The sequence below is a fragment of the Arachis stenosperma genome, chromosome 7, assembly GCF_014773155.1.
Source record: "Arachis stenosperma cultivar V10309 chromosome 7, arast.V10309.gnm1.PFL2, whole genome shotgun sequence".
Lineage (NCBI taxonomy): Eukaryota > Viridiplantae > Streptophyta > Magnoliopsida > Fabales > Fabaceae > Arachis > Arachis stenosperma.
Window position 1 is genome coordinate 86,665,470 of NC_080383.1, and position 27,612 is coordinate 86,693,081.

Below are 27,612 nucleotides of genomic sequence, written 5' to 3' on the forward strand. Positions count from 1 at the left end.
GCACCTTAACAGATTTGAGAAAACCGACTCAATTCTTCAAATTTGTTCGTATACTCAGCCACTGATATTGCACCCTGCTTCAGCTGCAGTAATTCAAATTTCTTTGCCGTCCTGACTGAATTTGAAAAGTATTTCTTGTAGAATTCATCCTGAAAGGCATCCCAGGATATAGGATTATCACCTTGCTGCAAAAGGCATCGTGTACCTTGCCACCAATGTAGTACTTCTCCTATAAGCTGATAAGTTGTAAATTCAATGAACTGATCTTCCGGCACTAGTTGTGCCTGCAATGCTTGCTCCATTGCCTGAAACCAGTTATCAGATTCATTCCCTTAGTGGTTCCTCTGAATATTGGTGGATTAACTTTCAAGAAGGTTGCCAGCGTCATTGGGCCCTGATTTCCATTCCCACCATTTCCATTATTCGCTTGCTGACCCAACAACTCTGCAGTGGCCTGCACAGCAACAACCATATTCTTCAACATAGCCATGAAGTTAACTGGATTATTCACATGGCCACGACCGTATCCACGAGGCGCCATCTGGTTCCTATACACACCAAACAACCGATATCAAGGTGATCAGTCTCAATATCGTAAGTCTAGTGCTCTAAAGTCCCAAATGTATGCTCATGAATGTTTATGCCAAATATATCAGTTAGATATTCTAATAGCACATAGATACACACAGAGTATGCACAGAAGCATATTCAGTCTGCCCTTCAGTCTCTATAGGAACGAACGGCTCTGATACCATAATGTAACACCCTACCACACAAAGTCTTATGCTTAAGTCATAAAACAGAGGTGGTGAGGTATTACGACCTTTAAAAGTAAAATTATATATGTAATATAGTTAAGAAATTATTTTATCTAGGAGCCTTTGAAGGAAAGTTTAAAACAAAGCATTAAAGAGAAAAGCGCATCACTCATATAAGCGGCAAACGTAAACGAAGAAAGATAAGAGTAAACTAAGCATGGATATATATATATATATATATATATATATATATATACACACACACACAAAAGAGTTCCAAGATATAGATTACAAAGCTTCTGACCTGGCTTGCGAAGTGAAAACTAGACGGAGCATATATACATATATACATAAATACATCAGCGAGGTACCTCACGTCTTGCATCTGAAAACCACAGAATATGTATCGGATGAGAACCAGAGGTTCTCAACATGGTAACAGTACCCACATAAAAACAAATAGTATCCCAGAAAAGCCAAAGACAATCCTAGAACTTCTGACAAAAGATTATAAAACTTAACTAAAATCTTTAACCACAAAAAGGAAATCTAACTAGGGTACTTTCTAATCCACTATGTAAATCTCAACCTCTCATGGTCTTTCCATTCCTCTAATCCTCCAATACTCCGGTGGAACTGTCCTCGTCACTCCTTCGCCAGACGAAGGGCATCTCAATTGCATAGACAAACAAGGCAGACAAAGAATACACAAGTTTAATACATTTACAGCAAGTAGCAAGAATAGCAAGTAGCATAATATTCAAGAAGGCAAGCCAAAGTAATGCATAGCAAACAAAACAAACATATGTAGATCATGTATGATTGTCCTATGACTGATAAGTCTCATCTGTTGGTTATCAAGCCAACACGACATGTCTGGCTGCTAAACCCTGGACAGTCCCTTGTGTGCACATCCCCATGAGTCTATGCATAGCTGTTTCTCAATCATAATAATTTCAGCTCATTGGGAGAATTTTCGGGGTGTTAAAGTGCCCAGCCACATTTTACGATGTAGGATCAACAGAGTATCGAGTTTCAAACTAGAGCACATAGTCTCAGATAAAGAAGTGCATAAGCCTCATAATAACTCATATTCATTCACAAGTACTCATTCTCATTTATAATAATTCACAGTGGCCATATTCATCACATGCACATCACATATTTGCACTTCTTTCACATAACTCCTATTATCTCAAGCTTTCTTCGTCTCCAAGTTATCACCCCTTCTCAACTTCATCTTATCACTAAACATATAACTAAGGTTTAAGGGCTAAAATAGTAAAAATAGAGGTTTAGAGGTTCCAATAATATTTTAAAATCATAATATTTAGTTGTTGAAAACAGGGGCCTCTTGTACGGAAGAAAGGGTCTCGCATACGCGAGGGTGTGTTCTGCCTTGCTCGCGTACGCATGCACTTGCTGGCGTACGCAACCCCTTAAAAACCCAGTTCTCACGTATGCATACCTTGGTCACGTACGCGAGATGCCAAACCTGAGGGTAATGGCCGTGTTACGTACAGGTGGTCGCGTACCTGAATTCTGCAGGGTGGAAAATTTGCTAAGTGCTGCAGAATTTTAGTTTTGCACACCGAACTTTCGACGCGCATAACTTCTTCGTTTTAAAATATTTTTCTTCCGTTCTTCAAATGGTATAACCTTTTCAAATTCAATTTTTATTTAAGACAAGTTTGGCAAAAATTGATGGTCCGAAAGCTAAGTTATAGCTCGCCGAAGTTTAGTCAAAAATCAATTTTTCACAAAAGTTTTACAAGAGTTCTAAACCTCAATTTTTACAACATAACAAATTCCAACCCGTATCAAACCAAGTCTCAACATTCCACAACATACCAATTAAGCTCCATATCACACCAATTTCATAAATTTTAAAAATATAATCACTCTCACATAATACCTTATTTCCAATAACAACATAATTTATAATAACAACTCATACATATACATATACACCATCATCTCCATCACTTTCTCATACCAAATAATAACCAACTCAACCATTCCATATTCAATTCAACATAATATACAACAATGCATGATTCAACTTATCTTAGGTCATTTAGCCTAACCTTTTACAACATATTATATTTTAGATACGGGAAATCAAAATCATACCTTGGCCGATTCCACGTTAAACCCGAAACACCTCAAACTTCAATGTTTCCAAGATTCCAAGACTCCAAAAATCTCACCCAACAGCCTTGTAGCCTCCAAAGCTCAAACCAAGCTCCACATTCTCAATCTTCACACCAATCAACAATGAATTTCCAATCTAAGATTACAACTACCACCACAATTAACATATAGCTCACTAACTCAACATTCTACAAAGGGTTTGATGGTGCTTACCTTACACATAACTCAAGTGAGCTAAATCTGGCAAAATCTGCAAGCTAATTCAAACTTAAAGATCGAATTCACACAAGATTTAACAGGGAAACTCATTGAATTTCAAAATTTAGGAAGGAGAGAACTGAAAATAAGAAGTGGATTTCATACTTAATCAATGACTGGTCATTGTAGAGCTCGACGTTTCGGTAGCGTGGCCGAAAACGGTGCAACGATCGGAGCTCCAGATCAAAAGTTATTTGGATTTGAATCAAATCAAGGGTTTGGAGTTAGGGTTCTTTGTTCTTCTCTTCCCCAAGAGTGTTTCAGCGTGTGTAGTGTTTGCATGGGGAAGGAAGGGATGTTGCCTTTCATTAATGAGCCATTAAGTTGGGCCTTGGGCCCAATACGGGTCCAGTTTGATCCAATTTCGGGCCAAATTCTTTAAAATTATTGTCAAAATTCTTTTCTTAATTAGCTCTACCTCATTAAACTATAAAATTTTGGCCCAATCTGACAGTGTGTTGCTGTTGCAAGAGTTTTTATTATTTGACTCTGATTTTTTACTTCCACATTGTATCTTTCTTTTCCAATTATGTGCCCTTAGTTTACACTCTCTACTATCATATTTATAGAAGTCAATTTTGGACCTAGTGTAGAGAAAAATTTTATATAGTTGAGAATTTTTATCATGTTCTAATTAAAAAGGTGGGTGATTGTTTTATCGTGTTTGTGGGTAGGAATGGTGATGGTGATATTATGCAATGAAATTTTTCAGAAACTACTTGGATGTAAAAGCACCTCTACTATAGGTACATGGTTCTATCTTGTATGTGATTTTATCGCCATGCTTAATTACTTAATACATAATGAAATGAAATGAATATATGAAGAATTTTGGATTATGATGGAGGATATGTAGATGAGAGGCAAATCAAGAAAAAGCACAAATAATATAAGTCGTGTCATTCATTGAGTTATTGAAGTTGGGTCTCACTTTTTGCTTTGAATTATTCTTAGTTTCTTACTGGTATAAGATATAAAGTTCAAAGTTTGTTTTTTCTTGTTGCTTTGCTTTACTATATTTCTTTTCCACCTTTGCATAACTTTTTTTTGCATGGCAGTGCACGGATCTTTAACGATTGAGCTCGTATTCGTTAGTGCGTGATTCCAGCCTTATAGGAGACATTAAAAGTCTTCACTTACAATGTTTAGCTCTAGCTAGTGAAGTTGTATAGGAGGTTAAAAGCTATTAACAGCCAATCCTCTGATTGAGAACACAATGAAGTGTTAATTCTAAGTGTTAATTCTATGTATTTTTTGTTATTTTACGTTGTTGAATTCATTTACTCTATCCTATATGTATGGATGTTGAATTTATTTCATATATATAAAAGAAAATATTTTTTATTGTGAAATTTCATGTAACGATAATAAAATGTAGAATATAACTTTTTTTTATTAGAATCTTCATAGTTAGCCACGGTTAAAACCATGGCAAATTTGTTATGGCCAATAATTTTTTTTTGTTTCATCATGGGATTTAGCCATGATTAAAACCGTAGCTAATTTTTGTTATGTTGTGGCTAAGTTAAGCTTTCCACAATTTTTGAAATTGTGGCTAAAAGCCAAAAAACTGTGGCAAATCATAAATGCAATACCCCAAATAGTCACAGTTCCTTTTTCATGGCTATTGTGTTAGTTAAAATTTTTCAAGTTTTAGCGACGATTTTAACTGTAGCTAAAGACGGTGTTTGTTGTTTTTGATATCAAGAGCTCGCTCTTGTAGTGATATCACAAGTCATAAGATGCATGAGATGGAGATGAAAGAAAAAAATGGACATGTTAGATGTGATGTATACTATTGTACCTTCTTGATGAACAATGATTTTGTACCGAATTATTTAGTAACATGTACACACTCAAGATGATGCTTTATTACTCTTTTCACTCAATTGTAAATTTTGTATGAATGAAGAACTCTTTGCAAAATTAGCACCTAGAGCTAACATATAAACTCAACAGTAAAAGCAATAGAGTCCAAATCATACGAGGTTGATCACAAAAACACATCTCTTCATATTTTAAAGCAAAAAATGATAGAACCAATATCTATTGGCATGTTAGGTGCTTGTTTTTGTTTATGAAACCCAACCATAAACCTTAAACTATTCTCATATTTAATGAACATTTCAATGCAATCACCGCGTAGAAACATTTAAACTAATATGTATCTCCTAGAATTCTTAATACTTGCAGAAAAAAGTGAAAGAAAAAAATGATAGGCACAATTAATGGATATTTTTTATATAAATAAAAAATTATTATTTCTAAAAAAATATTTTTTTGAATAATATATGCAGTTCGTCTAATAAGTAAGCGACCTAAATTAGTTTGTCCAGTGACCAGATACTCTGCTCTTCAATTATTTAAAATTAAAATACTAATCATAATTAATCATATGAATATAACAAAATGAGTAAATTTATTTTTATCAAATTAAATTAAATCACTAATTTAAATTATATCGTCTATTTGAATTTTTGGATAATCAAACTAGACTAAATAAATAGATGGATAAATAGATTTGCAAATGAAATATTTGGTTGACTTTAAAATTTAAAAAGAAATTATGGACAACATAGTAGACATAAATACTATGAAACAAAGGCAAAGATTCTGAAATTAAATTATCTCTATTTCATAACCCTTTTTTAACTAACAAATTCTTATAATCCCTAAGAAAGTAGGGATGAATATATTTATTTCACTTTTTATTTGGGTTTAAAAATTAAAGTTGGTTCAAAATTGTCATAAGATAGAGATATTTCAAGATTTTTGAATTTATTTTTTGGTTTAAATTATTCTTACTGGCACTGTCTTTATATTTTCTATTATATATGCAAACAAAAATATTATATTTCCACTAATGAAATCTACTCATTCAAATAATACAACTAATTAATATAAATAGCACAAGCTATAACAAACATAGTAATAATAAATAGAACACAAAATATAGTTCATAATCCACAAGAAAAGCCAAAAGAACTAGCCTATTGCAGGAATTTTAAAATTTGTATATTGATAAATAATATTATTTGATCACTGTATGCATGTAACATTTGATGTTAATATAGGAGTAAGAAAAATCAATCAAAGATGAGTAGTTTACAATGGAAGAAACTGAAGGTCTTGGGAGCGGGTTCTTATGGCATTGTTTATCTTGCAATTGTTATTAATACACAAACACCGTATCAGAGCTTGCTGTGAAGAGCTTCATTCCCAGATTTGCATTCTCACTGAAGAAAGAAGAAAATATTTTCAAATCATTGTGCGAAGGTGAAAGCAGTGGTTGCCAAGAAATCATTCGATGCTTTGGAACTGAGATCATGGTAGAGAACGAATGTTACTTTATCAATCCTCTATTAGAGTATGCTCCTTACGGTTCTTTGGATGACTTGATTCACAAGAAACCTCTCCCAGAGGCCGACGTGAGCGTCTATGCACGCATGATTGTTAAAGGGATTTCGCATATTCATCGCAAAGGGATCGTCCACTGTGACCTCAAGTCGGAGAACATTCTTCTGTTTCCTTCGTTGGACAAAGAGAGTGTAAACTATCAATTGAAGATTACAGATTTTGAATTATCTAAGATCAAAAAGGAGAAAGCAGATATTAAGGTTTGGAAGTCCAAGCCTAGAGGTACACCGTCGTACTTGTCCCCGGAGGTATTTTTTGGTCATAATGATGTTCCGATGGATATATGAGCACTTGGTTGCATAGTGATTGAAATGCTCACTAGATTGCCTGCATGGGGTGAGAGCTTTTTGCTTACTGAGGAGTATTTGAGGTTTTGTTGAGTATTTTGAACCTATTATCCAAGAAGCCGAAAGAAATCAGTGTTTTCTATTATGATTTTCTGGAAAAGTGCTATATGAAGGATCCTAGCAAGAGGTGGCTTGCTGAGATGCTTCTTGATAATCCTTTTCTTTATGTCATACTTTTTCATTCATATTATCTTGAAATTTAGCTATGATTATTTTTCTTAGTTAGTTTCATTGCAATCTTATTTATGGTTTATGTAGTTAGAGATATTATGATGACATTGTAAGATTGAATGGTTTTATTTATTGTGTCCCCTGTCCAAGGCCTGATGGCTATGTCGTAGTGTCTCTTGGGTCAAGCCGTCTTCTTCTCCTTGATGACTTTGTCGAAAGAGAGTTGGAGTCGGGGCAGTCTTAGAAAATAGAAAAGTTGTACAAAATGTTGATATATAACGAGTCTGTTCCTTAATATTTATGGTGGTTTATAAAATTGAGTAAACTATGTTAATAATAGTAATTTTGTTTGCTATTTGTGCTTCAGATGTTATTGATAAACCCTATTTTCAGGTTTTATCCTGTGCTTAATCTAGTGGATTTTATCCATTATTCTAACACTTATTCATACAATTCGCATGTTTTATGTTTTCCTTCCTGATTTTGAACTATGATTGAAAACATGCTTCTTTGGCCTTATATTTGCTAATATCAATCCTCTCTTATTACCATTCGATGTTTTGATATGTGCGTTAAGTGATTTCAGGGTTTACAGGGTAGGAATGGCTTAGAGGATGGAAAGGAAGCATGCAAAAGTGGAAGAAAAACAAGATATTGGAGGAATTGCTAAAGCTGTCCAGCCTGACCTCTTGGTACTAAATCGACCATAACTTGAGCTAAAAATATTCAAATGACGCGGTTTTATTTGCGTTGGAAAGCTAACGTTCGGGGCTTCGCAACGATATATAATTTGCTATAGCTGCTCCGAAGATAGGTGACGCGCACGCGTAGATCACGCGGACGCGTGACCTGGAAAAAATGCAATCCACGTGTACGCGTGGACGACACGTACGCGTGACTTTGCCGCGTGCTGGACATATCAGAAATTGTTGGGGGCAATTTTTGGGCTGTTTTTGACCTAGTTTTTGGTTCAGAAAACATAGATTAGAGACTATAAAATGGGGTAATCCATTCATTCACAGAACAACATTTATTATTCACAATTTAGGTTTTAGATGTAGTTTTCTAGAAAGAGAGGCTCTCTCCTCTCTCTTAGGTTTTAGGATTTTAGGATTAGCTTTTTCTTATTTAGTTTTCTCTTCTACTTTTAATTCTTCTAGTACTTTAGTTTATTTACTTTCCCTTGTTGATTATTTTATGTTGCTATTTGGTTTATGAATTCTCATGTTTAATTTGATTTTCTATTTATTGCAATTTGAAGTATTTCATAGTTATGATTTTAATCTAGCTTTTTACATTCTTAGCTTGTGTTGAGTAATTGGAGACACTTGAGTTATCAAACTCCTTGTTGATTGAAAATTGGAATTCTTTGCTGATTGATTTGAATTCCCCTAACTCTAGTCTTTTCTTAGGAATTGACTAGTACCTGAGGAATTAAATTGATTTATCCACTTAACATACCTTCATAGTTAGAGGTTGACCAAGTGGGAGCAAAAGCCAATTCTCATCACAATTGATGAGGATAACTAGGATAGGACGTCCAGTTCTTATACCTTGCCAAGAGTTTTATTAGTTATCAATTTAATTTCTTGCAATTTACTTTTCTTGTTCCTTATTTAAAAACCCCAAAAAGATAATCTCATAACCAATAATAACCACACCTCCCTGCAATTCCTTTGAGAGACGACCCGAGGTTTAAATACTTCGATTATCAATTTTATTAAGGGGTTTGTTACTTGTGACAACCAAAACTTTTGTACGAAAGGATTCTCTGTTGGTTTAGAAACTAAACTTACAACGTGATTATTCTGATGAAATTCTTTACCAGCAGAAATTCGTTCGTCAAAATGGCGTCGTTGTCGGGGAATTGCAAACGTGTGCCTTATTATTGGTTATTGTAAATATTTGTTTTTTTGTTTCTTTTTTAGTGTTTCTAGTTTTAGGAGTTTAGTTTCATTAATTTTTATTAGTTTTTATTTTCTTTAGCTACTATGAATTCTCACCCCTCTGGTTTCAAGTTTGGTTCTGATGTTGTTGTAAGGAATGTAAGCTATAATGAGAACAGACATCAAGGTTGGAAGAATCAAAGATGGGAGGAGCCACAAGGATTTGATCAACCCTCTTGGCAACAACCCCCTCCAATGCGCTATAACCAACAACCATTCTATGATGCATACCAAGACAATAGTTATGGTGGACCTTTTTGTGACAACCAACCTCCACCAAATTACTATGGTCAATAGCCATTCCGAGGTGCGTACCAAGATGATAGATATGGTAGACCCCTTTGTAGTTACCAGCAAGCCCCATCATATGCCTATGAACCACCTCCTCAACATAGCTTTGAACCACCACACTCACAAGCCCCCTACTACCAAGAACCACCACTTTCATATGCACCAGGTCCATATCCATTGACCCAAGAGCCATATGATCCTAATTAGGCAATCCGAGCAAACCAATAATCACAGGATTGTCTCAAAGAAACAGTGGATAAATTTCATACAACCCTTCATCAACTGGAGCAAGTGATAAATCAATTAACTTCCCGACATTCGGACACTCAAGGAACTCCCATAGCTTCATGTGGAGAATATAATAAAGAACGTAGTACGAAGGAGACACTAGAAGCTCCAGTGGACAGTAAGGAGCATGACTTTGTACTGGAACAAGTGGAGGAAGTTGGAATTATCAAAGAAGAAGAGTTGGTTGAAGACTTGGGAGATGCTGAACGTCCATGGGAACCTCAAGTCACAAAGCCCCCTTCTAAGGAGTTTGAATTTGATGTTGAGGAGGGTGTACAACCTCCAAGGCATATCATGGTTGAAGGCTTTGAAGGGGATGATCAAGAGATGGATTCAATCATTGATGAATTCTTATCTACATTTGAATCATCTCCCATTGGACTTGACATGGAGATTAAAGAAGAAGAAGCACAACTTCCCATGCCCCTGGTGAATGATAAACCCATATTTCATGGTTTATCTTGTGCTCAATTGAGTGGTTTTTACCAACTCTTTACCCACTTATTCATACTATTTGCATGGTTTTACATTTACCTTCCTAATTATGTGCTTTGATTGAAAACATACTTCTTTGGCCTTAAGTTCCCTATGTTTAATCCTCTCTTATTACCATTAGATGCCTTGATATGTGTGTTAAGTGATTTCACAGATTATAAGGCAGGAATAGCTTGGAGGATGGGAAGGAAGCATGCAAAAGTGGAAGGAATACAATAAGTTGGAGAAATTGCTAAGCTGTCTAGCCTGACCTCTTCGCACTCAAACAGCTATAACTTTAGCTACAGAGGTCCAAATGACGCGGTTCTAGTTGCGTTGGAAAGCAAACGTCCGTGGCTTCGATTTGATATATAATTTACCATAGCTTCCCCGACGCCAGGCGACGTGAACGCGTGAGTCACGCGGACGCGTGACCTGGCAGGAACGCAACCCGCGCGGCCGTGTGAACCATGCAGCCGCGTCACTTTTCCGCGACTTGTACGGACCGAAAAGCGCTGGAAGTGACTTCTGGGCTGTTTCTGACCCAGTTTTCGACCCAGAGAACACATATTAGAGGCTATAAAGTGGGGGAATGCATCCATTCATGATCAGGCACTCATAATTCACTTTTTACAATTTTAGATGTAGTTTTTAGTGAGAGAGGTTCTCTCCTCTCTCTCTCTTAGGATTAGGATTTACGACTTCTCTTAGTTTTAGGAGTGACTCTCAATCCCAGGTTCTTTATTTTTATTTATCCCAATTTAATTTATGAACTGTTCCATGTTACAGATTACTCTTTTAAATTAATGTTATTTAAGATATTTCAGTTTGATATTGCTTCCTTTTATTTATGTTATTGTTGTTCTCAATCTGAAGACATTTTTATTCCAGTAGATACAATTTTCTTTCCTTTTGGCCTTGGTTAAATAATTGGTAACTCTTGATTTATCAAACTCATTGTTGATTGAAAATTGGAATTAATTTATCCACTTAACTTACCTTCATAGTTAGAGGTTAACAAAGTGGGAGAAAAATCCGATTCTCATCACAATTGATAAGGATAACTAGGATAGGACATCCAGTTCTTATACCTTGCCAAAGGTTTATTTTACAATTATTATTATTTTATTTTACTTGTCATATAACATATTCCCACCTTACTTCCAAAATCCCAATTTACAAACTCATAACCAATAATAAAAACATACTTCCCTACAATTCCTTGAGAAGACGACCCGAGGTTTAAATACTTCGGTTATCAATTTATTTAGGAGTTTGTTACTTGTGACAACCAAACGTTTGTGCGAAGGAATTTCTGTTGGTTTAGAGACAATATCTACAACGTGACTATTTTTATGAAATTCTTTACTCGCAAAAATCCTAACGTCAAAATGGCGCCGTTGCCGGGGAATTGCAAACGTGTGTCTTATTATTGGTTATTGTAAATATTTTTCTTTCACTTGTTTATTTGTTTTCTCTTTTTCCCCCTTATTTCTGATAACTATTATGAATTCTCACCCCTCTCGCTTTGAGTTTAGTTCTAACTTTGTTGAAGGAAACAGAAACCACAGCAGGAATATGCATCAAGGTCAGACCAATCAAGGATGGATGGAGTCAAGAGGATCTAATCAACCCTTTAGGCAACAACACCCTCCAAGATATCATGGACAACGACCATTCTTCAATTCATACCCAGCTGAAAGATATGGTGGACAACCTTGTAACTACCAACAAGCCCCACCCCGTGCCTATAGACCATCCTCTAAACATGACCTCGAACCACCACACTCACAAGCTTCTTTTCGCTATTCGCCACCATACGATCCTTATCTGCTCCAATACCAATCCAATTACTCCCAAGAACCACCACTCCCCCATACATATTACCCATATCCATCAAAGTCAAAATCACGGGTTAGCCTCGAAGAATCAATGAAACAATGTACCGCACTCCTTCATCAATTGGAGCAAGCAATGGTGGAGAAGTTAAAACAATTATCTTCCAGACACTCAGCCCCTCAATAGACCCCCATGGCCTTATGTGGAAAATCTAATGAAGAACGTGTTGTGAAGAAGACACAAGAAACTCCAGTGAACAGCATAGAGCATAACCTCGTACCAGAACAAGTAGAGAAAGCTGTCATTGCAGAAGAAGAAAAGTCGGTTGTTGTGGAGAACTCTGTCAAGGATGTTACAATTGACGCTGAGGAGGATTTTGCACCGCCTCCACTGCAAATATCTTATGAAGAACTGAACGGAATAACCCAGGACACAGGTTTCTTTGATGATGATGATCACGAGTCTTATTCTCTCAGCGGCGAACTTGCATCCACAAGTGATTTCTTTGAGACAGAAGAATCTTCCCCGAGTGAATATGAAGATGATGCTAAGGTAGATCTTTCTCAACCTCCAATATATGACTTGAGCGATGATGAGGGAGAAATTGAAGACTCTGATCAAGAGATGGTTGAAGTGGAAGAATTCACAGAAGATTATACGGGAGTAGAACTCACAGAACCACTGGAAACACTTATCCCAAGGCCGTTACCGCCCACCACAAACTACAAGTGGGTAAAATCCTTGTCTTTTATCTTCAATATTCCACTTCAATATGGTTTGCTTGAAACAGATGGCCAGCTTAGAGCTCTATGCGGCTTTAAGAGTAAAAGGGAAATGGCTCATACTCAGAGCCGGTGCACACGGTTCAATAAGATTCCATGCTTCAACTCGAAGTGCAAGGATTGGTATCATGCTCAATTGAGTGGATCATGGAAAACGTTTGGTCACCGTGGTGAGAATCTAATTTCCAAACCTCCCAAATGGAAAAGTATAGATCAAAACGAAAGCGGATTTGGAACCAAAGTTTGGGATCCTGGAATCTGTTCTGACACTTGTCACCCTGGGAGCCTAAGAATCTGTTTGAAGCTTTTTAAGGGCTTTACATGCCTAGTTTGGGACCCCGGAGGTTACTGGAAGTACAAACACTGGTGGAAATTCCTGGATGAATACAAGCATAAGCCACTATAACAGGGAGCTCACCAAATGTCCAACTTAAGGACTTTAACTAAAAGTGCTAGGTGGGAGACAACCCACCATGGTATGATCTTTTCTTTTTTCAATTATAATTTTATTTAGTTTTGTTTAATTTTGAATTTTATTTTATTTCATTGAACCTGGAGTTTTGCATAACATTCATATTAATATTGCATTCTGCGTATTGCATATATATAAAAAAAAATTTGCTACGCGATGCGACCGCATCAACGACACGTCCGCGTCGCAAGGGGAGAAGAGAAAAATAAAAATGAATAGAGAGTCACGCTGGAGCGTGGCTGGAGGCATGCCAATGGCACAAATCAACCCACGCGACCGCGTCGCTGATGCGACCGCGTCATATGGGAATAATGGCCTCCCACGCGACCGCGTGACCATGATTTCGACGTAAAAGGGTGCACAACCAATTATTGTGCTAGAGTGGTGCCGGATTGGTGCTGAATGCACAATTCTATCCACGCGACCGCGTGACCCACGCGACTGCGTCACATTCTTCTAGAGCCCACTCACGCGATCGCATGCCCCATGCGATCGCGTCACTTAAAATTTGGCACTAATAATAATTTGAACAGAGAGTTGTGCGAGCGCGAGGCTGCCCTCGCGCCAGTAGCATGAATTGTGTCACGCGACCGCGTGACCGACGCGATCACGTCAATCAGTATCAGCGCAAGTCGCGCGACTGCGTGTTCCACGCGTCCGCGTCGCTTGCGCCGCACAGCTTATCCTAATTTGCCAAATATCTTATCTTTTCTTTCCCAATCCTAATTTCTTCTATCTTTTCTTCTTTCTTCTTTCTTTCTTACTTTACTTCTTTCCCTTCTCATTCTTCTTATTTTTCTTTTTATTTTATCTTAATTTATTTGCATATCTCATTCATTGCATTTTAAATTTGTGCATATTTTTATTTTCTTTTCTGAATTTTTTTTATTTTTCCATTGGTGTTAAATATCTTTTCTTATTCAACTGTTGCATCTTTTCTTGAATTTATTTTGGTAACTTGTTTTACACTGTTGGGCAATACTATTTAAGTCAATGTTAATCTTTTATGTTATTTGTATTAATTTTGCATTGACATGAATTTATATTGTCTTACACTCTCTTCCCCATTGTTGTACATTTTGTACCACTGGCATGCCATGGCTTCTATTGTTTTCTCACTTACATGTTGTAGCTATCATGTAATTGAGACCCTTATTATTTGGCATTAACCTACCCATACTATATTTATTTTCCTATCTTTATTTATGGGTTACTCTTCTTCCCTTTTTCTTTCAGGATGGCCACCCGGAAGAGAACCAGAAGACGTTCACATGGGGAGACAGGTAAGTCCATCTGCACAATCTTTGGAGTAAAGCATCAGTTGAAACAACCCATCCACCTGCACATCTCAGCATGCACCGAGGACGGTGCAATCTTTAAGTGTGGGGAGGTTGATACCGATCTCCGTGGGTTAGTACCTTTCTGTTTCAACACCAATGTTTAAATTTTCTTTGTTAAAGTAGTTGCTGCATTTGCATGTATTGCATGTTTATTTGATTTTGTGCATTGAGTTACTACTTGGTTAAAGTAATAATTTTCTTTGCAAGAAACTTTTTATAGTATTTCACTAATTTAAATTGAAAAATTTGTGTTAAACTTGTTTTGAAGTTGTATTTGGAATATGGTTTTTGAGCCAAAGAACACACAACCTGTGAGATTTTAAGCTTATTTATATGGTTACATTATTTAACCATAAATTTTTATTCTTGTGTGTTTTCTTCTCTATAATTGTAACCAATGTTTGATTCTAGCTCACTTATCCCAAAATTAGCCTACCTTTTACATCACCCTTGTCAGCCCCCTTGAGCCTTTAATTCCCTCTTATTCTATAAACCACAACACTAGCCTTAAGCAGAAAAACAAATTTAAAATCCCAAGTTGAATCCTTGGTTAGCTTAAGATAGAAATTGTGTAATTGTTTAAGTGTGGGAAACCTATTGGGAACATGGATGATAAAAACAAAGGGTAGGAAGCTGAAAAGAATGAAATAATTCAAAATAAAAATTTTTGGAAGCATGCTCATGTGAAATTAAAATAATTGAATTACCATGTGCATTAAAAAAAATAATTCAGTATTTGAATATAGGGGATACAAAAGAATTCCCCAAATGCAAAATAAAGCAATGCACATGGGACAAAATTAAAACTAATGCATGAGCATGTAACATCAAAAATGGGAAAAATATGGGAGAATAGGTAAAGAAGCTTTGCTTTACAAAGTGTGTATGTTAGGTGAGATCTTAGACTAATCAAGGATTCACTTAATTAGCTCACTTAGCCTTATATATACCCTTACCTTTACCTCAGCCCCATTACAACCCTGAAAAGACCTCATGATATTTGCATTGATATGCTAATTATTTGTTGATTGATTAGATGAAGAACAAAAGTTTAGAAAGCATGATTAGAGAAGAGTAGAGAGATTGACCCTAGACACTTGAGAGATTAGAGTGATATACACTACCAGTGAGGGTTCAGTGCTTAATTCTATGTTCCCTGCTTTCATGAGCTATCTTCTTACAAGTTTACTTGTCTTTATTTTATATGATTTGAATTAGTGAAATCCAGTTCATATTTATCTTGAAGAACTTATTTATTTTTAACCAAGTAGGTAGAAGCATGTTGCATTTAGTTGCATTCATAGGTTGCATCTCATACATTCTATCATTCCTCTTCATCTCTTTATAGTTTCTCTTGAGCTTAGCATGAGGACATGCTAATGTTTAAGTGTGGGGAGGTTGATAAACCCATATTTCATGGTTTATCTTGTGCTCAATTGAGTGATTTTTACCAACTCTTTACTCACTTATTCATACTATTTGCATGGTTTTATATTTACCTTCCTAATTATGTGCTTTGATTGAAAACATGCTTCTTTGGCCTTAAGTTCCCTATGTTTAATCCTCTCTTATTACCATTAGATGCCTTGATATGTGTGTTAAGTGATTTCACAGATTATAAGGCAGGAATAGCTTAGAGGATGGGAAGGAAGCATGCAAAAGTGGAAGGAATACAATAAGTTGGAGAAATTGCTAAGCTGTCCAGCCTGACCTCTTCGCACTCAAACGGCTATAACTTTAGCTACAGAGATTCAAATGATGCGGTTCTAGTTGCGTTGGAAAGCTAACGTCCGGGGCTTCGATTTGATATATAATTTGTCATAGCTGCCCCAACGCCAGGTGACGTGAACGCGTGAGTCACGCGGACGCGTGACCTGGCAGGAACGCAACCCGTGCGGCCGCGTCACTTTTCCGCGACCTGTACGGACCGAAAAGTGCTAGAAGTGACTTCTGGGCTGTTTCTGACCCAGTTTTCGGCCCAGAGAACATAGATTAGAGGTTATAAAGTGGGGGAATGCATCCATTCATGATCAGGCACTCATAATTCACTTTTTACAATTTTAGATGTAGTTTTTAGTGAGAGAGGTTCTCTCCTCTCTCTCTTAGGATTAGGATTTACGACTTCTCTTAGTTTTAGGAGTGACTTTCAATCCCAGGTTCTTTATTTTTATTTATCCCAATTTAATTTATGAACTGTTCCATGTTACAGATTACTCTTTTAAATTAATGTTATTTAAGATATTTCAGTTTGATATTGCTTCCTTTTATTTATGTTATTGTTGTTCTCAATCTGAAGACATTTTTATTCCAGTAGATATAATTTTCTTTCCTTTTGGCCTTGGTTAAATAATTGGTAACTCTTGATTTATCAAACTCATTGTTGATTGAAAATTGGAATTAATTTATCCACTTAACTTACCTTCATAGTTAGAGGTTAACAAAGTGGGAGAAAAATCCGATTCTTATCACAATTGATAAGGATAACTAGGATAGGACATCCAGTTCTTATACCTTGCCAAAGGTTTATTTTACAGTTATTATTATTTTATTTTACTTGTCATATAACATATTCCCACCTTACTTCCAAAACCCGAATTTACAAACTCATAACCAATAATAAAAACATACTTCCCTGCAATTCCTTGAGAAGACGACCCGAGGTTTAAATACTTCGGTTATCAATTTATTTAGGGGTTTGTTACTTGTGACAACCAAACGTTTGTGCGAAGGGATTTCTGTCGGTTTAGAGACTATATCTACAACGCGACTGTTTTTATGAAATTCTTTACTGGCAAAAATCCTAACGTCAGTGAACAATGAAGAAGAGATTGAATTGGAAGAAAGCTACCAAGAGGAAGAGGTTGATATTGAAGAAGCTTGCAAAGAGGTGGAAGTTGTAAAAGAGGAGTCCAAGGGAATGGAGCTGGAGATCACCTTGCCAAGGTTGTTGGAGACCTCTCCCCCAAAGCCATCACCATCCATCCCTTCATTCAAGTGGGTAAATCTATCATCTCTAAACTTAATTAGCCCACTTGAATATGCTTTGCTTGAGACGGATGGGCAACTTAGAACTCTTTGTGGCTTTAAGAGTAAGAGGGAGATGGTTAGATGTAAGAGTTGTCATGCAAGGTTCAATATGGTTGCACGCTCCAAGTTGAAGTGCAAGGATTGGTGTAGAGCTCGATTGAATGGGTCTAGGAAGTTGTTTGGACACTTCAGTGAGAATTCAAATTGCTTGCCACCCGGTTGGAACAATGATGATCAACAAGAAGACGGGAGCAAAAGCAAGGTTTGGTACCCCGGAATTCAATCTAGCAATCAACACTCTTGGGCCTTGTCACTTGCTTAATCTTGCTTGAAGGCTCTTTGCGCCTAGTTTGGGATCCCGGAGGCTATTAGAATTGCAAACATTGGTGGAGATTCCTGGATGAGTTCAAGCGCAAGCCTCCATGACAAGGAGCTCACCAAACGTCCAACTTAAGGACTTAAACCAAAAGTGCTAGGTGGGAGACAACCCACCATGGTATAATCGTTCCTTTCTGTTCTTAGTCTTATTTCATTTTATTTTTATTAGTGTTCATTCATAAATTCTGCATATTCATCTGCATTATGCATTTTACATTCTGCATATAAAAAAAAGGGGTATCGACGCGCAAGCGTCTACGACGCGCAAGCGTCTACGACGCGCACGCATCATTTGTATATGCGCAACCAAACAGAGAGTTGCGCAAGAGACGCGCGGGAAGGGTGCGTGGCGTACAAGGCACCCCACGCGTACGCATCCCCTGCAAAAAGTTCAACCCACGCGTAAGCGTCAGCAACGCGTACGCGTGGGCATGAAAGTCAGCGTAAAAACGTGTTGAACAGAGAGTTGTGATGGTCTGGGGCTGGTACTGTGCTAGAGGCACAACATCATCCACGCGTACGCGTCCCTGACGCGTGCACGTCCCTGACGCGTGCGCATCCTTTCACTTCCAGACCACCCACGCGTACGCGTGGGCGGCGCGTACGCGTCACATGGTTAATGCAGTTTTCATGCGCACGCATGTCCTGCGCGCGCGCATCGCGTCCCTTTCTCATCCCCTTCTCATTTCTTCTCTCCTTTCTTCTTCTTTCTTCCTTCTTTTTTACTTTCTTCTTCTTCATTCCTTTAACCTCTCATCCTTATTCTCTTTCATTCTATTTCACTTAAATTATTTACATACTTTCATTCATTGTATTTTAATTTTGTGCATATTTTATTTTTTTTCTTTCCATTGGTGTTAAATTTTCTTATTCAACTGTTGTACCTTTTCTTGAATTATTCTGGTGCTTCATGACTTGTTTTATTCTGATTGGGTATTATTATTCATAAGTCAATGCTAATTTTTATGATCCTGGTATTCTTTTTGCATTGACATGAACTTATACTATCTTGCATTACCCACACTCTCTTCCCTTTGTTACAATTTTTGCACTACTAATATGCCGTTTGCTTCTACTGTCTTCTCTCTTGCATGTTGTAGCTACCATGTAATTGAGACCCGCATTATTTGGCATTAACCCACCCATACTTTATTTATTTTCTTATCTTTATTTTTGGGTTACTTCTCTTCCTTTTTGTCTTCTTTCAGGTTGGCCACCAAATAAGGGAAAGGAAAAGCTTCTCAATGGGACAACCGACAAGTCCATCTGCACAATCTTTGGAGAAAAGTATCAATTGGAGCCACCCGTCCACTTGCACATCTTAGCATGCCCCGAAGACGGTGCAATCTTTAAGTGTGGGGAGGTCGATACCAACTTCTGTGGGTTAGTTAATTTCTTCTCAACACCAATGTTTTATTTTCCTTGTTAGTAGTTGCATTTGCATTAATTTGATTGCATGTTGCTTGATTTTGTGCATATTTTATCACTGCTTGGTTAAAGTAATAAATTTCCTTTTAAGACTCTATTTTATAATATTTCACTAATTTAAATTGAATTTTTTTTAACTTGTTTTCAGGAATTTTATTTTGGAACATGGTTTAGAGCTCGAACACATAAAACCAGTGAGATTTTGAGCCTATTTGATTGGTTGCATTTTATCAACCAATATTTTTATTTTGGTGTGTGTTGTTCTCTCTAAAATTGTGATCTTTGTCTTGCTTAATTCTATATTTCCATTGCTTGATGTATGCATATACTTATATGATTGAGGCTTTTGTTTCACTTAGCTTACATACCCATATGGCCTTAACCTTTCATTATCCTTTACAAACCAATTTTGAGCCTATTTTACCCCCTTTTATTCTTTACTTTAGCACATCATTAACTCTAAGTGAAAAATAATAATGTCCTTAATTTGAATCCTTGATTAGCTTAGACTAGTGAGAGTGCATATGATTTAAGTGTGGGAAAATTGGGTTTGGAAACATTTGGTTTGAGAATTGAGTATGTTAGAATTTTTTGAAAATGTGAAAGAATGTTGAGAATATATTCATACATTCAATACCTTAATCATATGCCTTGAGAAAAGTAAAAGAAAGAAAAATTATGAAAAAAAATAAATAAATAGAAAAAAAAAAAGAAAAAGAACAAACAATAAAAAGGAGACAAAATACCCCAAAGTAAATAGTGAAAGCAATGCATATGAGTTGTACTCAAATTCGGATGCATGAATATGTGGAAAATATGGTTAATGGATAGTTAGGTTTTGTATTGTTATTACATGGATTGTCTTAAGTTAGGTGGGAAAAGTTTAAGTTAATTAAGGATTCAGAGTTTAGTCCACTTGGCCAAATACAATCCTACCTTGATCCTAACCCTATTACAACCCTTAAAAGACCTCTTGATATGTGTATCTGTGCATTAATTCTTTGTTGATTGGTAGAAAAAAAGCAAGCCTTAGAAAGCAAGATTAGTAGAGAATTGAGAGATCAAACCTTAAACACCTAAGCGATTAGAGTGCATACACTTCTAGTGAGGGTTTGATGCTCGATTCCTTGTTCCCGGCTTTCATGAGCTATTTTCTTTTGCAAGTCCACTTGTACTTTATTTTGTAATTTGAATTAGTAAAATCCAGTTCATATTTGTTCTTGAAGGATTTGTTTACTTTTAACCAAGTAGGTAGAAACATTTTGCATGTAATTGCATTCACATATATAGGTTGCATTTCATACTCTCTACCATTCCTCCTCACTCTTTTAGTTCTCTTGAGCTTAGCATGAGGACATGCTAATGTTTAAGTGTGGGGAGGTAGATAAACCCTATTTTTAGGGTTTATCCTGTACTTAATCTACTGGATTTTATCCATTATTCATACAATTCGCATGTTTTACATTTTTCTTCCTGATTTTATACTATGATTAAAAACATGCTTCTTTGGCCTTATATTTGCTAATATTAATCCTCTCTTATTACCATTCGATGCCGTGATATGTGCGTTAAGTGATTTTAGAGTTTACAGGGCAGGAATGGCTTAGAGGATGAAAAGGAAGCATGCAAAAGTGGAAGGAATACAAGATATTGGAGGAATTGCTAAAGCTGTCCAACCTGACCTCTTGGTACTAAATCGACCATAACTTGAACTACAGAGGTCCAAATGATGCGGTTTTAGTTGCGTTGGAAAGCTAACATTCGGGGCTTCGCAACGATATATAATTTTCCATAGCTTCCCCCAAAGATAAACGACGCGCACGCGTGGATCACGCAGACGCGTGACCTGGAAAAAATACAATCCACGTGTACGCGTGGACGACGCGTACGCGTGACTTTGCCGCGTGCTGGACGTATCAGAAATCGTTGGGGGTGATTTCTGGGCTATTTCTGACCCAGTTTTTTGCCCAGAAAATACAGATTAGAGGCTATAAAGTGGGGGAATCTATTCATTCACAGAACAACATTCATTATTCACAATTTAGGTTTTAGATGTAGTTTTCTAAAGAGAGAGAGGCTCTCTCCTCTCTCTTAGGTTTTAGGATTTTAGGATTAGCTTTTTCTTATTTAGTTTTCTCTTCTGTTTTTAATTCTTCTAGTACTTTAGTTTATTTACTTTCCCTTGTTGATTACTTTATGTTGTTATTTGGTTTATGAATTCTCATGTTTAATTTGATTTTCTATTTATTGCAATTTGAAGTATTTCATAGTTATGATTTTAATCTAGCTTTTTACATTCTTAGCTTGTGTTGAGTAATTGGAGACACTTGAGTTATCAAACTCCTTGTTGATTGAAAATTAGAATTCTTTGCTGATTGATTTGAATTCCCCTAACTCTAGTCTTTTCTTAGGAATTGACTAGTACCTGAGAAATTAAATTGATTTATCCACTTAACATACCTTCATAGTTAGAGGTTGACCAAGTGGGAGCAAAAGCCAATTCTCGTCACAATTGATAAGGATAACTAGGATAGAACGTCCAGTTCTTATACCTTGCCAAGAGCTTTATTAGTTATCAATTTAATTTCTTACAATTTACTTTTCTTGTTCCTTATTTAAAAACCCCAAAAAGATAATCTCATAACCAATAATAACCACACCTCTCATAAAATAAAAGATATAAACTAAAACTAACATATAATTAAACAAAATATGAAGATAGTAAAAATTATGAAGGCATTCATGTTTACATTAATTAGTTTATTTTTTTGATTTATTAGAAATTTAACTTGCGGATAGTGTGTATTTTTTTATTGAGAGATACGTTATCTATAGTTATAACAAAACTGTTTTTATTCTAATGAGAGGTTATTAGATTTTTTAAAATAAATTTTATAATTATTTTATTTTTATAATTTATTTTATAAAATAATTTGTCAGAGAATAAATATAATTTAAAAGAATTAAATACTAAAATTATAGTAAACTCTTTGTATTAATTTTATATATTGTCATAGATATACCGGTAAACATTTTTTTTCCTAATAATTGTATATTAAGTATAATTGAATAAAGAACGAAAGGAATACTAATTATATGTAATAAAGAGATTTTAGATAGAAAACAAATAATTAATTAATTAATTTATTAATTCATAGATTCGTACAGTAAAATTATTTTGTCTAATCTTTTAGTTTCTATAATTGCCAAAAACATTTTTTCTTTTATATTAATCAGTATTTGATTTATTTTATTTGTCCTTTTAAAAAGAATTCTGTTATTTCATTTGAAACACGTTTAAAATTTTTTCTTTTCACTTATTATGATTCTATTTTCTAAAACGAGAAAAGAAATTGGAATGCTATTCTAAATTTATTGACCTGGAAAATAAAAATCAACAAAGGGTCCGTCGAAATGCATCCGAATTAACGAATTAGAGGGACCACAAGTCCACAACGTATGTATTATGGAGAAATGCAAAATTTGATATAATTAGAATAACTTTTAATAATCGTCAAAGATATAACTGATGATAATTTATATAGACAAAAAAATGGAATATGCTATTTAAAAAAATAACGCTAAAACCCTAAACTGTAGAAATAAAAAGTTTGCTTCCATAATTAACTTGTTCAATATTTGTTTTTATAAGATTTAATATTTGATTACTTCAGAAAAAAATAATATTTGATATATTGAGGATAAATGGATGAAATTTGATGTTGATTGGAGGCAAGAAAACGAAGATAAGGTTGGTGAGATAATGATAATTGTACATTGTATTATTTAGGGAAAATGAGTTTTATTTTCTTTGAGAGAGAATAGTTATTATTTTTTATATTTTAAATTTTTAAAGACTTGGACAGAGATAGATGATAAATGATTTTATATTTAACCAATTTCCTCGTATAAGAATTCCTTTCTGAATTTGAAGCATGAATAAAATCTATATCTTGTCTTGAAAGAAAAATTTATGTTTTATTTAGAAAAGTGATTACAGTAAATACCAAATTTCGAATTTTTTGTTAGTATAGAGGTAGCTATTTATCATCATATGTATACTAAATATTTAAGTGGTTAAGTAGAAATATTCCAATGATTTTATAGTTTTTAAAAACCGTGGTTTCTTTTTTTATTCGTAATAAAAAAGGAAACAAATTGAGAGTATATATAGATTCTGAGAATATATTAAGGATATAATTATTTATGCCTCGGGCATAGTGCTTCTGAGGCTTTGTAATTGTATTTTGTCGTCATCATACGTTATCAAAATTCATAATCAGTATGGACATTTGTAATTGTATGGACAAATCATAATCACGAAGGTGTATTGTATTTCTATCTTGAGAACATATTTAAAATTCATTTTGAGTTTTAGTCATGCAGCTATTGGGTCAAATCTTTATTATATCACGTATGTTATCAACTGGACATTTAGAATTTTGCATGAATAAATCATAATCAGGTGCTGTGTCTCTACCCAACTCCCTCCCCTCGGTTATTTATAAGAACCGGACAGATTAGTGAACTGGCTGAAAAATTAGTTCAAAGGTTTAATCATTTAACGTATTTAAATTATTATTTTAAATTTTTCAATAATTAAAATTAAAAATTTAATATTAACAAAATTTATGCTATTATTCCAATGATTAGACTAACTCAAATTGATTATTATTTATACATTACTATATATTATTCGTGAAACTCTTTCCGTATTTTTGATATTATTGTAGCTTGAATGATGTAGGACAGAGGAAGATATTATTATTGTAGTTTGACTCCGAAGACTCAGAAATTTCTACGTAGGTTGTTTACGTAATTCGGTACTTATCATTACAATTACAAATTAATGGTCATGTGTTAAAAGTAGGTATAACATAACGAATTCTACAATAATAAAAGCACATGTGTGAGTGATGTCTCGCTTTGAGTTGGATATTTGGATGCATAGAACCCTTGTTATATTTATGGACAACCACTATAAATACAAAGCCAAAGAGGCTCACTCACATACACTCACACCATCCTTAGCCATTACTTGCAGTATTGTCATCCAACACTCAAAACTACTCTTTTTTTTTCCCTGAATTGAACAATGGAATCGGAATCACCACTATGGCATGCCTCAATGAATTCAACATTATTTGGTACCATTGATGATGAACCAAAGGATTATTCCCTAATAACCTTTTTATTCCCTAAGCAATATTCTTACATGCCCCTATCATTGGTACTCTTGTTCACATGCATTGTCACACATTTTCTTTATTCCAACAACACCAAAAAACCAAAGCTTCCACTTCCACCAGGACCTTCCCTCTTTACCATGTTAGCAAACCTTTTTGAATTTATTAGGAAGCCACAACAAACATTGGCCAAGATTGCTAAGATTTATGCCCCAGACATAATGCTTCTGAGGCTTGGCCAATCCACCACTGTCATAATATCTTCACCAAACATTGCCAAAGAAGTTCTCCAAACCAAGGATTTGTTGTTGTCGGATCGAACGGTTCCGAGTATTGTAACTTCCCTTGATCACCACAACTATAGCTTGCCCTTCTTACCGGTTTGTCCACTTTGGAAAGATCTAAGGAAAATATGCAATGAACAATTATTCTCCACCAAGGTCCTTGATCTAAGTCAAGGTCTTAGGCGTAAGAAGCTTCTAGACCTTCTCGGCGACATGCAAAAATACGGCCGAACCGGCGATGCTGTTGATGTTGGGCATGCGGCTTTTAGGGCATGCATAAATTTCTTGTCTAATACTTTTGTCTCCGAGGATTTCGTTGAATCAGTGGAGAATGGTGAGTACAAGGATATTGTGTCCACTCTTTTAAAATTAACCGGGGCTACGAATGTGGTGGATATTTTTCCATTTCTAAAAGTATTTGACCCTCAAGGACTCCAAAGGCACACTATTCATTATCTCAACAAGTTCTTTCACAACTTGGACAAGTTAATTGAGAAAAGATTGAAGTTAAGAGAAGAGGGACATTATGTTACAAACAATGACATGTTGGACGCACTTCTCGATATTTCTCATCAGGATAGCCAGAGGATGGACCGAAAAAAGATCAAACACTTTTTACTTGTAAGTTTATTCTCCTCTCTTGTATTTTCTTTCTAGGTCTGTTTGTCACTACATATCAACTATGCATGTCTAACCAAGTAGAATCTTGTTATGCCTTTTCTCACTAGTAAATTATATGGTGTATATTATTGTAGGATCTACTTGTAGCGGGTACAGATACAACAGCATATGGATTAGAAAGAGCAATGACTGAAGTACTCCACAATCCAGAGGTTATGTCCAAAGCCAAACAAGAGTTGGAACAAAATATTGGAAGAGGTAACCCTATTGATGAGTCCGATGTTGCCAAACTGCCATACTTACAAGCAATTGTAAAAGAGAGTTTACGATTACACCCTCCAGCTCCACTCTTGCTCCCAAGAAAAGCTAAGGTTGATGTGGAGATCTCAGGTTATAGGATCCCAAAGAATGCAAGGGTCCTAATTAATGAATGGGCTATTGGTAGGAACCCTAATGTGTGGGACAATGCCAATTCGTTCTTGCCAGAGAGATTGTTGGGATCTAAAATTGATGTGAAAGGAAGAGATTTTCAGCTGACACCATTTGGAAGTGGAAGAAGAATTTGTCCTGGCTCTCCATTGGCTATGAGAATGATTCATGTCATGTTGGGATCCCTACTAAACTCTTTTGACTGGAAACTTCAGAGTATGGATAAGGATCAACCCCTCCAAGCTATTCCTCTTCCTATTATAATAAACAATTAATAATTAAGGGGCGTATTGTGAGTTAGAATTTGCTTTATAGTGAATTAAAGCAAGCACTAAGTCTAAAGCAACACACAAGAAAGACTAGTCTACTAGATTGTTTATGTTTAAAAGTAGATTACATAGATGCCATGTTTTTAGGAGTTGTGTTAAATAGAATGTGGTATTATAAGATTTGTTTCCGATAGAAAATATGGAAAGCATGAGGTGTCCGTAACAACGAGCAAAAACGGGACCCAGTCGTAAATGTTGTAAAATCAATTTCAAGAATAAAATTATTATAGTTGGTCACTTTTTCTCGAGTTTTTTAATTTTAATATGGAGACCCTGATGGAGTATAACAGTGATATGAGGCTTTAGGGTGTTTTACCGAGATGTGATGGCGGGGTAGAACAAATCGGACGGACCGATTTGATGGACAGAAATCGGATGGATTGATTTCAGCGTGGAGAAGAGGCATAAATTGGTGCCACCGATTTGAGTACCAAGGCCATGTGTCACGCATGCACCGGACTCCTTAGTTTGGCCCATGACTCTATCTCCAAAAGCAACGAAAATGTAACCCTCCCTTCCAACATATCTCTTTCACTCTTCGTTTATCTCTCTCTGAACCCCACACTTTTCTTTCTCTGAACCCCACCACTTTCCTTTCTTTCACCATTGTTGGACCACAACAAAGGTTCAAAAAAAATTGAAAAAAATGCCAAGAAGAAGAAAAGTTAAAGAAATAAATCAACCAAAGTTTTATATTGTTAATTATCTTAGGCATCCAGATTATGTAAGTTTTTATTTTTTTTAATAATCTGATTTAATAATAATAATAGTGATAATAGTAGATTTTATTAGTAATATATATTATAATGGCACTAAGTAAAAGTTAATCATGTATGTGTGTATGATTTTTTATTGTTAGGTGGTTAGAAATAAAAATTAAAATAGAAATTAATCATGTATGTTGTATGTCTGATATGGTTAATTTTACCGTTGAGTTGGATTTTTATTAATGGTTATTGGTTAAAATAAAATAAAAAGAAAGAATGAATGTGATGTAATAAATGTAAAAAAATGAATGAATGAAAGAAGAAGGAGAATGAGATCTGTACATAATAGATTAGAGTATATATTGATATATTGTTGTTGTTATTATTTTATTAGTATTAGTAATTGAGTTTAATAAATTATTATGATTAATAATAAAAATTTAATAAATTATTTTATGATGACTAATAATTGAATTTTAATTCAGTAAAATTTAGACAATAAATTAGTAATAAGTAAACTTAGATTAGGAAATTAGTATGCTATGTTATGAATAATAATAATAATAATAATAATAATAATAATAATAATAATAATAATAATAATAATAATAATAATAATAATAAAATAGTATGCTGTTTAATAATAATAATAATAATAATAATAATAATAATAATAATAATAATAT

General features: G+C 35.1%; 2 protein-coding genes across 2 annotated transcripts; both read left to right on the forward strand.

Annotated features, from left to right (window-relative positions):
- Positions 1–6,496: 6,496 nt before the first annotated feature.
- Positions 6,497–6,874, forward strand: LOC130940051 (mitogen-activated protein kinase kinase kinase 17-like). The gene has a single exon (XM_057868100.1). It carries the CDS (start codon positions 6,497–6,499, stop codon positions 6,872–6,874), a length of 378 nt encoding a protein of 125 aa, XP_057724083.1.
- Positions 6,875–24,356: 17,482 nt separating this feature from the next.
- Positions 24,357–26,456, forward strand: LOC130940314 (7-ethoxycoumarin O-deethylase-like). Its single transcript, XM_057868423.1, has 2 exons — positions 24,357–25,461; positions 25,596–26,456. The coding sequence occupies exons 1-2, from the start codon at positions 24,466–24,468 to the stop codon at positions 26,163–26,165; spliced, it is 1,566 nt and encodes a 521-aa protein (XP_057724406.1). The 5' UTR covers positions 24,357–24,465; the 3' UTR covers positions 26,166–26,456.
- Positions 26,457–27,612: the final 1,156 nt, after the last annotated feature.

Excerpts from the sequence above, each read along its gene's own strand:
- LOC130940051 (XM_057868100.1), top strand. The coding sequence starts at position 6,497 with ATGGTAGAGAACGAATGTTACTTTATCAATCCTCTATTAGAGTATGCT.
- LOC130940314 (XM_057868423.1), top strand. The coding sequence starts at position 24,466 with ATGGAATCGGAATCACCACTATGGCATGCCTCAATGAATTCAACATTA. Across the intron at positions 25,462-25,595 it reads AGATCAAACACTTTTTACTT|GATCTACTTGTAGCGGGTAC; the intron begins GTAAGTTTATTC and ends ATATTATTGTAG.